Here is a 15,301-nt window from a genome sequence, read left to right as displayed (position 1 = left end):
CAAATCTAAGACAGACATATTATTCCTGGTTAGCCTAAATCAGTTACTCTAATTTACCATTGTCTTCTAAAAGTAGAGCAAAAGAAAAATGTTTTATGTACAAAGGTACAAGTTTACATGAGGAATTAAGGGACACCCCCACACACTCCTGTCCATTCCACTCCCCCAGAGAGCCTCCTACCCATCCATACTCCAGGAAAGAATACCCACAGCCTAATCACCATTGCCTCCCACATTTTAATTTTCATTATTACCATTAAAAAGATTTACTGTTTAGAATAATGGTCCTGAAAAATTGCAGGGCTTTCAATCATCAAAAGAAGATTCCAGCTTTATACTTACTAATGGAGGAACAGTCTAGAAAATTGGAATTTTATTGTACATGAATTCTGTATGCGCACAAAGGATATGTTGAGTTCAGAGAAGAGCCCTCTCTCATAATTAGTAATTGTTATAAATACCTCCAGAAAAATGCCAGATATCAAGACTGGGAAACCCTCTCTGATTCCCCTCTCCAAAATTTGCAAATACACCTAATATAATTAACCATCATGCCATGAAGCTTCAATTGTTTATTAAAAATGTTCTAACAGTCTTTCTTTTTACTAGTGATAAGAAAGGAACTGTCAAACATTACCATGTGCATACAAATGCTGAGAACAAATTGTACCTGGCAGAAAACTACTGTTTTGATTCCATTCCAAAGCTTATTCACTATCATCAACACAATTCAGCAGGTAATTTATTTCAGTTTTTCTTTTATGAGTCTTTGTTGATAAATAATATTTTCCTTGGATACTACTGATCCTCCTAATATTCCAAATTATATAGGGAACCATGAAAGTATAAGGAAAAAATGCTCTCAAGCTCTATGCCTGCTGTGATTTTTAACCCATATTTCCTGGAATATACCCTTATACACTCAATAATACCAGAAAATTTAAGCTGCGTGAGCTGAATGACTTAAAACATAGAAATTGTCTTTATAAAAATATTTGCAGTTTTTTCTGCCTAAGGAGTTGATTGCAAAATTCAAACATTATAGATATAGATATAGTAGGTTATCTCTCCAATGATACACAAGTTGGTGTCTGTTCTGAAAGAATTTTTTCTATGATGGTACTAACACTTATTGTTTATGTATATGCATAAATAGATACATTATATTTTTACTGAGATGAAATCATTCTACACATGCCACTTTCCAGCTGCTTTATTCAACATGTCTTGGAGGTCTTTGCATGCAGATATGTATAGCTTATTTTGGTCTATTTAACAGCTATAGAGAAATCTATTATAGAATTACTTCATAAGATATTTACCTAACCCTATATTGATCAAAAGTTGGATCATATGCACTATTTCCCATTACAATTAATATTTCAGTGCAGTCCTGCCAATATAGCTCAGTGCAACTATTGGGTCGGCAGCTAAGTAATTGCGGATTTTTTAAAGAAAATCAAAGACAATTTTTTCATGGAACTAAATAACTTTATTCTTAATGTATTGCCCATTTTGATCAATGACCTTTTGCCATCTTTCAGGCAGCATCATAATCCCACGTTCAAAAAACTTCTGTTTTTTATTAGCAAAAAACTGAATCAGGTACGATTTGACATCATCATCATTATTGAAATTTTTACCATTCAAGGAGTTTTGTAAAGATCGAAACAAAAAGTAATCAGATGGTGCAAGGTCTGGACTATATGGTGGATGTGGCAAAACATCCCAACCAAGCTCCATTAATTTTTGCCGAGTGACCAAAGATGTGTGTGGCCTTGCATTGTCATGATGGAATACAACACCTTTTCGATTTGTCAATTCGGGCCACTTTTCTTCAACTGCATTGTTTAATTTCGTTAGTTGTTCAATGTAGACATCAGAATTGATCATTCAGTTGGGTGGTAAGAGTTCAAAGTAGACAATTCCTTTGTAATCCCACCAAACTGATAACAAAACCTTCTTTTGATGAATATCAGCTTTTGATGTTGTTTGAGTTGGTTCACCTGGCCTGCTCCACGATCTTTTCCGCTTGATATTGTTGTAAACAACCCATTTTTCATCGCCAGTTATCAGTCGTTTTAAAAATGGATCATTTTCATTACGTTTCTTTAGCAAATCGCAGCTGCTAATGCGTTGCGTTAACTGTGATTCTTTCAGTTCGTGAGGAACCCATGTATCGAGTTTTTGAACATAGCCAAGTTGTTTTAAGTGATTTTCAATGCATGTATGTGATACATGAAGCTTCTCTGCAATCTCACGTGTTGTACTGTGACAGTCCGAATTGATTATTGCTTTGATTAGGGCGTCATCAACTTCAACTGGACGACCAGAGCGTCTTTCATCTTTGAGTGAAAAATTACCAGAACGAAATTTGGCAAACCAATTTTGACACTGCCGTTCTTTTAAGGCTTCGTCACCATAAACAGCACATAACTTTTTATGAGCTTGTGATGCGTTTTTCCCTTGCGGAAATAAAAAAGCAAAATATGACGAAAATGTTCCTTTTGATTTTCCATTTTTCAACGAACGCCAAATAAAAACTACAAAACAGATCAAAAAACTTTTTTTACTGATTAACAGCTGAATAGCCAACTATCAAATACAAAATGTGTTTTACATTTGTACTATGTCTGCAAACCTAAAAATTCAACTGAAGCCATATATGTGTGAAACCCGCAATTACTTAGTTGCCGACCCAATATATGGGTGTTTCCGTAGCCAAATTCCCTAGAAAGGTAACCTATATATATAAAAGGCTAAGTTACATGACTATCTCACTGGCTGGTAGGTAATGCAAAAGCTGCTGAGCTGCGGTGACTTGGCAGCAGCAGTTCTTGGGTGATGCAACTGGAACCAGAGAGGAGGGAGCCCAATTCTGGGGTGAATCACCGGAGAACTGCACTCTTGCAATCCTGGACCCCCTCAGGGGATGTTGGAGAGCTGGTTTTGGCCTGATTCCCACAAGCCAGGCCAAGGGACCCTGCCTAATGGAGGGACCACACTCACTCTGTAGATGCCCACCCCAGTGCGCCTGTCCTGGAAGGGACTGTGGGAGGTTGACTCAAGGGCATGTCCAGCCCATCTCACCCAGTCCCCCCACCTTCTAATTAATTTCCTTTCAATGTGCATGAATCCGTACACCAGGGCACTAGTTTCTGAGATAATGGTTAAGAATGTTTAAAATTTAAAGATTGTCAAATGCTTTTCAGAAATGTACACTCCCACCAACAGCAACAGCCTTCTTCTTCACCACATATTTTCACCGAATTTTGTCTGATTAGCAAAACTGTATATATTGTATAAATCCCTCCTAATGGAAGTGTTAACTAACCTAATTGTGGTAAACATTTCACAATACATACATGTACCAAGTCATCACATTATACACCTTACAGTTATATGTAAGTAACATCTCAATAAATGTAGAAAAAAAGAAGTTAAAAAAAAGAAATTCCTTCTAAATGTCTTTTCAAGACTAGTGTCACTTAGAGGCAGTGCTTGGATAAATTTCCAACAGTGAGTAATAATAAGCTGTGGGCTCAGAGTCAAATCGTGCAACTTTACCCAACCTAATTACATGCACATTAAGTGAATTGGCCTCACTCCTCGCTTTAATTTTGATTCCTACTTGAATTTTTCTTTTGCCCCAATTTCATCAATTGTTTATTTTAACCTGTAGTGCCTCAAAAGGACCCTTGGCAAGGGATTATATAGACATCTCCAAGTGTGATGATTCCTCTCCAGAGCATGCACAAGCAACCCCACAGGATATAAGAAAAAAAACACACACACACAGTAAAATGTTTATTTAGATTAGTTTTAAAATCTCATTCTATTAACTTTACTATTTATGAGGACACTTTATGATTCAAATACTGTATCAATACAGCAGCAATTGTGTACATGCATATTTTGGAGGAGTGCACTATTATTATTTTTACAATTAAAGGTGTAAAATTTAAAAAATTTGAGGACCACTCATATAAAAAGTAAATAAATATAGAAAAATAAAGGAGAGACAGTTTCTAGGACTTGAAAAGCCTCACACAATTAAAGCAACAAACATATATTTTTTGAATGAGTTCTCTCAAGCCACTATAAATACTATGATTATTTTAATCCTGCTTTATCATAACTTGATTTAAACAACTAAAATGACTTGACAGTTTAATTTTTTTAAAGTGGTTTACTTTTTATTTTGTACCCCTCTGCACTTTGAAAATTTTTTTTTACCAAATGTGTGTGTTGTGTTTATACATATTTAAATATAGAACTATAAAACGATAGCAACATATAAGTGGGAATTTTTTTTAATGAAAAACTCTATCAAGCCACTCACTTTGATGGGATTTTCAAGATGACAAAGTTGTTTTATTCCTTTAATTTTTGTTTTACTTTGAGCTAATTAGTCAAGTCAAGCAAGCTGATACAACTACAGGATGACTATGATCAGAAAGGATTCATTCTCTGCATATCACAACCTGAACTCTGTTTTTCCAGCTGCTCTGGAGAGAGTATAAGCAGAGGTGTGATGTGATGTCATGTGATGTGATGTCATGTGATGTGATGTGATATGATAATATAATGCTGATTCTGTTGCAGGCATGATCACACGACTCCGCCACCCCGTGTCAACCAAGGCCAACAAGGTCCCCACCTCCGTGTCTTTAGGAAGTGGTATGGACATACACTTTGGCTCTTACATTTCATTTCCTACATTTTTTAAATTAAAATGTACATATAGCCCTAGCCGGTTTTGCTCAGTGGATAGAGCAAAACTGAAGGGTCCTAGGTTTGAATTCAGTCAAGGACACATGCCTGGGTTGTGGGCTCAGTCCAACATAAAGGAGGCAGCCAATCAATAATTCCCTTTCATTGATGTTTTTGATGTTTCTATCTCTCTTTCTCTCCCTTCCTCTCTAATATATATATATATATATATATATATATATATATATATATATATATATATATATAATTTACTGGGGGGGGGGGAATAGGGAAGACAGGAAGGTTATCCTTGTCAGATTGTGCCAGGGAGGGCTTCAGCTCTAATATATTTGTTCATTTTCTAAAAACAAATAACTTTCCGTCCTCCCAACCTAACTCTGTAATCTCTCCAGCATTTGACAAAAAGATTGTCAAAATTTTTCTTTTATTAGATCCAATCATCAGCTTCTAGAGCCCCATTGCCTGTTAGTTCTTCTTCTAGGATTCTGTGCCTGGAAGAAGGGGAGTCAGTTTTCACCCTTGTGTATTGAGGATAATGACATCCACCCAGGTCACATATTTAAGAAAATATGATATTTTACCAAGCTAAAAGAATCAGCACATTTTGACACTGAGTCTTTCCATGATGCCTCTGGTGGGCAAAGTGGTTTTACCGTAAGCTTTTTTTTTTTCAATGATTATAGCTGCTTTAAGAAATAATATTGTCTTATTGATATTACCATGTGGCCTAATAAGTCATAAGACCACATTACTAAGGGTTTTTTAAGTGGTCAACTAAAAATTCTTGCTGTTCTTCATATTGCCAATATGAAACTGTTGCGGGGGAAGAAATTGCTTGGAAAGTTGTTAGCCCCAAAGCCTTATATTCTCATCCTAAAGAGAGCCTGTCTTGCCTTATTAGGAATCTGGGAACTGAAAAGAGAAGAGATTACCCTGTTGAAAGAACTGGGAAGTGGACAGTTTGGAGTGGTCCATTTGGGCAAATGGAAGGGGCAGTATGATGTCGCCATTAAGATGATCAAGGAGGGCTCCATGTCAGAAGATGAATTCTTCCAGGAGGCTCAGACCATGATGTAAGTTTCTTCTGGGGAAAGGCAGTTTAGCCCTCACCATGGGAAAACATTCATGCTAATAGGCCTGACTCTAATATTAGCAAGGCCTGGAGCAAGTGGCCACATATCATAGACATAAATGCTTACAAGTTAAAAATCAAGCTAACACACTTAAATAAAATCAGCTGTGCTCCTCTTTTGACAAGTATACCTTCATGACAGCCTGAAAGGCCATAATCAAATTTAGCATTCTAAAGACTCTTTAGAGGAACCAGTCTCTGGCCCATGGCCCCCACAAACTCCCCCTCTACCCTTTCTCCTCCCAATCCCTGCTCTGTCCTGCACTATATTCAGTACTTGTGTTCAAACATAGAATTCGTATATCCAAGATCCCTCTGTGTATCCCACAAACAACTACTGGCTAATTATCTTGGTTAGGTGGTTTACTCCTGGGGTGGGGGGGCAGATCCTCAAAGAGTCTGCACAGGTCCTAGAAGAGGCCTCAGGACTATGTGGACAGGGGATGATATTCCTGGTACACCAATTATGATAGAAAAAAGGGATGTATGGGTTCTGAGTCTGATAAATCCCTTTCTTACCCTATTCTTGCCTCACTGATAATGAACAAATCCTTCCCAATGGGCTTCAACTCCAAGCACTACATATGTATGTTTGTGTATGTGTTCTCTTTCTCTGTTTTAATTCTCTCTCTCTCTCTCTCTCTCTCTCTCTCTCTCTCTCTCTCTCTCTCTCTCTCTCTCTCTCTCCTATGAAAGTACAATATGATGACTCAGACTTTGAAGGGTATCTAACCATATAGCTTTGTCTGAGACTTCCCTGAATAGAAACCTTTGCTAGGGCTGGCTGCATGGGTATGTAACCCAACTTAGAAGGGCTCCACACTTGGTTCAAGGCAGTTCTGTCACCATCTGAAATTCTTAATAATCTCTATATATAAAAGCCCAGTGACCATTACAGCGGAATAACCAGAAAAACCAGAGTGACTGGTCGCTATGATGTGCTCTGACCACCAAGGGGCAGATGCTCAATGCAGGAGCTGCTCCCTGGTGGACAGTGCGCTCCCACAGAAGCTGGGTTTACGGCTGGCAAGTGCAGGCAGGTAGTTAGGATGGAGCAGGTGGGAGGTAAGGAGTGAGGGATCCCGGATTGTGAGAGGGATGTCTGACTGCCAATCAGGCCTAAACTGACAGTCAAACATCCTCTAAGGGATCATAGATTGTAAGAAGGGTGCATGCCGGCCTGAGGGACAATCCCTACCCCATGCATGAATTTCATGTATCAGGCCTCTAGTTCTTAAATAAGCACCCCTGCATTTTCATTTTGCTCCAGTTCCTGCAAATTATGTAGCTCATTCTGCTTTTGGCAATTGGACTGTGATAAAACTGGGGAGGAAGCCCTGATGTCTTCTCCCTTTTGTAAGACAGAAAAATCTCACAGAAATTCCCTTAGGCTCATGGTGTAACCCCACCCACCCCCATGTCCTGGTATAATTTTAAAACATACTTTTTTGCTATTAGAAGGCTGGTAATCAAGCAGAATCATTAAAAAAAAGTCATTAACAAATCACCTAGTTATAAAAAAGAAGTCAAACTGTACCATAAGCATTAAATCCCACATGTAATGATCAACTAACTGAGACTTATCAGGTGGGGATACCAATTGACATGGTGTTCCCACCATGTGCCCTCTGATTATTGACAGAATTTGCTCAATTGGGTGACGGACCTTTGTTCTGCCACAAGCCTTCCCTCTGAAGAGTACCAGGTCTCTACAGTTGCTGAAAGATGCATAACTGGGCTCATCACCCTGAGTAATATGATAAGGCATGACTCTATAGTTCAAGAAGAAAGAAAAATAACTAAATATTTAATAATTCCTCAATTATTAAAACATTTAAAAGTTGACATATTAAGTTCAGGTTTACTTTACACATCTGAAGATTAAAGAATCATCCTGTAAATGGATAAGAATAGATTATATAAGGACAAGTTGATGAACATCATAACAGATGAGTGTCATCCATCATAACCTACTAGAAGTGCTATGTCATGTTTTTACTATTTTCTAAATTTATTATTGAAAAAATAATGTAACAATGTAATGTGCTTTTTTTAAAGAAAAATTATGCCTAGTCTTATTTCCCTAACATAGTGACTATGTTCATTTTATCTATGCCATTCATATTTTGATACAATTTTTTAGACGAGATCGGGCGTGTTCAGGGTGGTATGGCCTTAGACTTGATACAATTTTTTAGAACGAAATATTTAGACATGAAAGTTAGATCTTTAAAATGGAAGTGTGTAATTTTAGGGTTTAGGTTCATCCAAATCAGTCATGGAAGTCCTCGAGATGCCACTAGACTAAATAGGATTTCCAAGGCACCAGACCATTGCTTCCCTGCTTCTCTGTACGGAAATTGAGCACAGTATCCATAACCACTAAATTGCTGCTGGGGTTATCAATGTCAAATGTAAGACCACACTTTTTTTTCCTTCAAAGACTAAGAAGATTCAATAGTGTTTTCTTCTTTCCCTGTTCAAGTAGATGAGGGGAATTCAAACAAACAAACATCTGAGCGTGATACTTTTTCAGGACATCTGGAAAGTGGAGTGTGGAAATTCAATACTTAACTTTGAAAATCTGTTGTTTCCAGGAAACTCAACCATCCCAAGCTGGTGAAGTTCTATGGAGTGTGCTCAAAGAGATACCCTATATATATAGTGACTGAATATATAACCAATGGCTGCTTGCTTAATTACCTGAAGAGTCACGGAAAAGGACTGGAAACCTACCAGCTCTTAGAAATGTGCTATGATGTTTGTGAAGGCATGGCCTTCTTGGAGAGCCACCAGTTCATACATCGAGACTTGGTAAGCAAAGGCGTAGGAAACTCAAAGAAAGGAAAGAAAACAATCCACACTCCCCACCTTCAGCACTGGGGCCATTGGGAAGAATGGCAAGAAAGCCACCTTAGCTTTTACTTTGCTCACATGTGACTTCCTTAAGCACATGACACTTTCATAATTTTTTTTTTAAAAATCACAATTTCAAAATAAAATATTTGCAGCTCAGAAAGAATGGAGAGAGTAAAAGAAGCCATCAAGATCTTTGTAGTTGTGTGTCGTTTGAAGGAAAGGGGATGGAAAGGGAAGTCTTTGGTCAATTTAGTGTTTCTGGGAACCATTAAACCCAAGTAAACCCTTACTCTAAGAAGGGCCTGGTGCCAAAGCAGTCATTTAATACAATAACTGAAAATATAAAAACAAATGAAAACCAGAGAGAAATGAAACTTGTGTATGTGTTTGAGTCAGAAGGGGAGGGAAAAGTGTTCTGCTTGGTATGCACTAGTATTTATCTTTAGAGATTTTCTTGTGTTGAACAGAAAACATGCCATGTACACTAGGCAGGTGCATTGTGAGTCTCCGGTACAGCATTTCTACCTTAAGAGTGCATGTTGCTGCAAGGTATCCTTGAAGAAGCCTCTTGAACTGATTTTTTCTTCTCATTGAGGGGCTCGGGTCCTGTGTTTAATATGTAATACCTTTTGTGTTTGACAAGGATGGGTGCATGGGTGAAAATACTTATGAGAGCACGTTTTTATTTTGTAAAATCAAAAATTGCAAAGGGAGAAAAGACAACTCCCCAACATTTGGGGTTTTGCTGGGAAATCTTAGATTTTGCAGGGAATTTTGCCAAAGAGAAGAAAGATTACAGAAGATTCATGGTCACCTTTACTACTTGATGATTTTGTGTTGTTGTTTTGCTTGTTTGTTTGTTTGTTGTTGTTTTTGTTTTTCTCCAAAGGCTGCTCGAAACTGCTTGGTGGACAGTGATCTCTCTGTGAAAGTATCTGACTTTGGAATGACAAGGTAAGCCAGTCCCAAAGGGGCAACCAATAAAAGAAAGATTTCCATTTTCAACTCAATGCCATCATAATTAAAGGCTCTGTGGGGATACAGAACATGCGCTGAATTGGGGGCTTAGAGACCTGGATTTCCTTCCCCATACGATCTTTGCCTACCTATGAAACACATTTCCTCACCTGTAAAGTCCCTTTCAGTTCTTTCAACATCCTGATAAATACTTTCTAAACTTATAAATTCCATGCAAGATCCTACATATTTAAATATAAAATATTACAGTCAGATGATTTGGATAAATATGTGGATGGATGGATAAATGATTGATAGATAGATAATTGATAGATAGATTAGATAGATAGATAGATAGATAGATAGATAGATAGATGATAGAGTCCATCAAGGTTCCTTGAGCCCTCTGTCTGGGGGTTTTCTTAATATACTGTATATCCAAATGGGTAGAGCATTAGCATCAGGAAAATTTTGTTGTCATGTCATTAAATTATCTTTATCATGAAGTAAGGCATGAAATTAGACTCTGAGATTCTCCTGATGGGTGTTCTATCACCATTTCATCATTTTGGAGAATCATCTTGATTCTGATAGCACTTACTTTAAAAGTCTTCCATTCCCTAATTTTGAATTCTCTTTCTACTTAAGCCCTAAAGCCAATCTGCATGACTTTACATAGGAAATGAAAACATACATGCTAGCCTTGTCACTGAACATTTATCAAGTTCCTACTAGACTTCTTGAACTTATGGGGCATAGTGATATGAATGGAATAGTCCCAAATACAGCAGCAAGTCAAATGTATGGGCATTAAAAATGCCAACATTTGGTCCAAAGGGCAAGTAGATGTTACTGACATTGAGACAAAATACAGCTGTAAAATTGTGCTGACTCAACATAAACTCACATAATGCTGAGGAGGAAGAATGTAGTTTCAAACAGATCTGACAAGTTTACCAAGGCCAGCTCTGTATTTAGCAAACATAGCCCTAAAACACCATAGGAAGACCTGTCTCTAAGTTTTCTACAAAATTCTGTATTAGGAAGCGCTCCTCTTCTGGGACTCCTCAGTATGGCAAGGTACCCTTTAGCTGTGTTACCTGCCATCACTCCAAACACCATACACTGAGTCTCCTGCACTGACATTCCATATATGAAGGCAGGAAGAAGCTCTCAGAACAGGGCTGATTCCCACCTTGTTCATAAAGTAGGAATATTGACTTTTGTGCCAATATGCAGGGAATATACCTCAAGTCCTTTGTTTCTTAGGAAAAAAGGGGAATACAAGTCTTACTTTGAATAAGGGATGCTGGGGACCAGGCCCTTTCTGTCACAAAGCTATGTGTCACATCATTCAGATGCCTGTGACTTAACTTGGTCCTAGTGATGTGAACAAAGGGTTAAACAACACAAAATTACCAGTTGGGGGTGCCAATGTAATTTCTGGGTGTCTTGTGGTGTCTGTGAAGCTGAAGAGGCCCAGGGAGAAAAGTACGGAAGGTGCTATATATAATCCTATGAAGTTGTTATTCATTATTACTATTATTTGCATAGAATGACTTGCCAAACCAGCTATTTCTGATGTTTTAAATTATGGTAAATATCTCTAACACATTTTGTTGTGTATAGTTTTCCTATAAATTATATCTAAAATTTCAGTTTTCATAATGTTTATTTTCATATCGTCCTATTTATGAGTCATTATTTATTTGGTTTGTGGGCAAATATATTGGGTTCCCCTATATTAATTATAAAGTAGTATGTGCTTATTGTGAGAAATATAACAATGGTGTATAAAGTCAAGTAGAATTTGACCCTTTACCCCATTCTCAGCACTAGTAATAACTATTGCTAATACATTCAGTGGATATCCTTCCATACCTGATTCCTAGGTATACCCAATTATGTATACACGTAAGTACATTTACTGTTTGTTTCCATAAAGGTGGAATCACATTATATGTGCTTGCTTTTGCATATAAACGTATACCCATGGTCTCTTTTTCTTATGGTAAATATAGAGTTATCTTATTTTTTATAGCTGCATATTATTCTATTGTATTAATGTACCATATTATATTTAATCACTCCTCAACATGTGGACATTAAGATTGTTTTCATTATCATTATTATAAGCCACAGTATAGTGAATATCCTTGAACATATATTTTTATGGTCTTAATAGCCCCATAGGATATTTTTGTTCATCATTGTTTATAACACAAAATATTAGAAGCCATTTACATGGTTAAACAAATTATGTTAATTTATAAGAGGGCATTCAGCCATTGAACATGATGGTGCAGAAGAAAATGTAACCATATGGACAAAATGTTCTTGATATGTTGTTAAAGGAAAAATAAAAGCAAATTTCAACATGAAAGAAACCCAATTTTTTTTCATGTTATATACAGGGGGGAAAAAAGATTGGAAACTATAAGCAAAAATGTATCTTCAGTGGTAGAATTACAGGTTATCTTTGGGGTGGGATTCTGAGTGACTTCATGTTTACATTTTTGTGTTTTTCTATATTTACCAAACATTTTGCACTCATATTTTGGTGTATTCAAAGTTAGGTATCATTTTTTAAAGCTTACAAGTCATAAGCAGGCTCTACCTAAGTATACACGTTGAAAGGAAGCAAAAGATCCAGAACATCAAGGCATCCAGCTGACTGGCTGCCTGTACTACTTGCCACCAGGCAATGGCAGCCAGCAGAGTCTCCCCATTCTGCACAGCCAAGCAGCTTAAGGTCTGTATTGATCCCTCCCCCTCCCACACAGGTATGTTCTTGATGACCAGTATGTCAGCTCAGTAGGAACCAAGTTTCCCGTCAAGTGGTCAGCCCCAGAAGTGTTTCACTACTTCAAATACAGCAGCAAGTCAGACGTATGGGCATTCGGTAAGAATGTGGCCACACAGGCCTCAGCCCCATTTCACAAGCCAGCTTCAACAACAGGAAACCACAAGGGTAACAACATCCATTTTCAGCAAAAACCCTGAGCGCTTACAAAACTACCTGTAGGCAAGCAAGAGAAAGAAAATGATCTTTCCTTGAGCTGGTGCTATGATGTCTGCATGTATTCTGTACTTTGCATCCTGCTACCACCTTCTCATAAAAGCTGTTCTACTGAAGAGTTCAAGCAATTTTTTAAAAATGAGTCATTGAAAACAAAAACTGAGTTTGCATGAAGTGGAAAACACTGAAGGGTTTACAATGGAATCATCTGTTTTCGGCATGAGAGCGGCTGTGATAAGCATTCCTTTCTGAATTGACCCATTTGGGGGACATGCCTGATATAAAAAAAAAAAAAAGAAACAAACAAACAAATATGACTCAGTGTTCTCTTTGACCCATACCAATTTCAACTAGCTTCCTCATTAAAATTCCTAATTTAAATCAGGGATGAGCAAGCCACAAACCAGGACCAAATCCAGTGGCCTGTTTCTGTAATTAAAATTTTATTGGCACCAGGCCATGCCCATTTGTTTTAGTATTGTCTCTGGCTGATTTTGTGCACTAACAGAGTATAGTAGTTGCATAGATGCATGTCCCCCCACAAAAACAAAACAAAACAAAACAAAACAAAAAAACCTAAACTAAACTAAAATAGTCCCTATGTTACTCTTTACAGAAAAAGTTTTCTGGCCTCTATTTTATTAAAAGATCTATATTGAAGTTTAGTGATGATAATTAGAAAACTGAAATAATTATTAAATTGTGATTTTGTAGATTTGCTGATGTTTTTCTATATTGGGAGGGATGTCAGACCTGTTTACAATCACCATCAGAAGCATCCAGGATAAATAATCCAAATTATTATCAAGCTATAGAATGTATTTAATTCAACTAAAACCTATTTCATGCTTGTCTTGGTCCATAAGCATAATTGGACTTTCTACATGACATCTATAAGACTGCCTTTAAAAAGAAAAATTTAGTCATGGACACAGACAACAGTGTGGTGATTGTGGGGCGGAAGGGGGTAGATGAAAGTGGAAGAGAAGATAGGGGGACTAAATGGTGATGGAAAATAACATAATAGGGTTAGGGTTAGGATTAGGGTTAGGCATTTACTTTTTTATATAACATGATTTTAAAAATAATTATTCCTTTAGTAAAGGTGCTATTGTTCATTGTAAAAAATAATAATCCAGTATATACAGAAAAAGGAAAAACGACAAAGATAGCATTTTGGTGAATACTTGACAATATTTTATGCTGATTCATTTGTCAAAATTGGTTTCAATCTCCTTGCTCCAGTTAATATGCCTTGTGAAAGATATTTTTTAAAACAACATGCTTACTTAATAGTTCTACCTTGTGTTTTACCAAAAAATTGAGTTATCCAGATTAAGGACTCATCTTTGCACCAGAACGTGGCTCCTGGCATTTTCTGGCTGTTTTCAAAAACTAAATCCATTCTTCAATAATCTGTCCCCAATAAAGATATTCAAAATGAACCAGGGCCTCGGCAAGTAACTCTCAAAAAGGAGTTGCTCATTCAACAAACTGTGCGCCCTCTGATGTCTGCTCTCTTTCCTTGTTGTCTGTTGTCCCCCGCCCCCCTCCCGGCCCCTTGGTGCGGTGCAGGGATCCTGATGTGGGAAGTGTTCAGCCTGGGGAAACAGCCCTACGACTTGTATGACAACTCCCAAGTGGTTGTGAAGGTCTCCCAGGGCCACAGGCTCTACCGGCCCAAACTGGCATCGGACACCGTCTACCAGATCATGTACAGCTGCTGGCATGAGGCAAGTGCACCACCAGGGGAACTGGGTGCCATGTCACCCCTAGGTAAAGCATTGTTGAGGGGGGAGGCACCAGCTTCAGATCAGGTGGAAATAGCCGAGGCCCTCTGCCCTCAAGTGTTTGCAATTAAAAACAAGAAATGCAGGTGCCAACATTTAACAACTTATACCCAACGCTGTTCGACAAACTTCATAAATATTAGCTTATTTATTCATCAGTAAACACACTGATATCATGGCTAAAACTAACAGAAGAGGAAACAGACCCGGAGATGTTTAAGTGACTTGTCCAAGGTCATACAGCCATGAAGACGCTGACTGACTGGTCTTGGAGTCCCTGTTCTTAACCACATTATAGGGTCTCTCCTCGGGTAGAAAATGTGTAATAGAGAACTTAAAAGCATGTGTAGAGAATACACAGAGAGAATAATGGACATGACTCCGTCCTCTCTTCCCACACTTACCAAAGGCTGAGTAAAAGCACTCCACGCAGATAAGGAATAAGAATATGTTTTGAAGTAGACATGGAGCTGAAATTGCTGATTGATTGCCCTCAAAGAACTCAGCCCACACACACACACACACACACACACACACACACACACACACACGTGTACTCATACTGTGGAACTGAAAACACCAAGCAGTTTATAACTATACACACTATACCTGCGCACAATATAAACAGAAACAAGTACAGGACTTACTGCCATCACTGGTCAGTTGAAGAAGAGGAGTAAACAAGGGATTCTGAGGTGAAGCCAGACCTCCTTGGCCCTCGCCACTCCAGCTCCAGAAACTAGAACTTCACCATCAGTTGGACAGGGAGCCCTCAACAGGAAGGACCTGCCTTCTTTCCACAGCTGCTCC

At 37.9% G+C, this 15,301-nt stretch overlaps 1 protein-coding gene across 2 annotated transcripts in view; it reads left to right on the top strand.

Annotated features, from left to right (window-relative positions):
- The window catches only part of BMX (BMX non-receptor tyrosine kinase), a 45,852-nt gene that overhangs the window by 28,571 nt on the left and 1,980 nt on the right, over positions 1–15,301 (top strand). For both annotated transcript variants that reach the window (XM_084869836.1, XM_084869835.1), the window contains exons 12-18: positions 610–737; positions 4,606–4,680; positions 5,636–5,807; positions 8,464–8,680; positions 9,615–9,679; positions 12,466–12,584; positions 14,277–14,434. In XM_084869836.1, the coding sequence (XP_084725962.1) occupies positions 610–737; positions 4,606–4,680; positions 5,636–5,807; positions 8,464–8,680; positions 9,615–9,679; positions 12,466–12,584; positions 14,277–14,434 (934 nt within the window). The remainder of the gene's footprint in view (positions 1–609; positions 738–4,605; positions 4,681–5,635; positions 5,808–8,463; positions 8,681–9,614; positions 9,680–12,465; positions 12,585–14,276; positions 14,435–15,301) is intronic.

Source organism: Pipistrellus hanaki (genome assembly GCF_964339955.1).
Source record: "Pipistrellus hanaki genome assembly, chromosome: X".
Lineage (NCBI taxonomy): Eukaryota > Metazoa > Chordata > Mammalia > Chiroptera > Vespertilionidae > Pipistrellus > Pipistrellus hanaki.
This window is presented reverse-complemented; position numbering and strand designations above follow the sequence as displayed.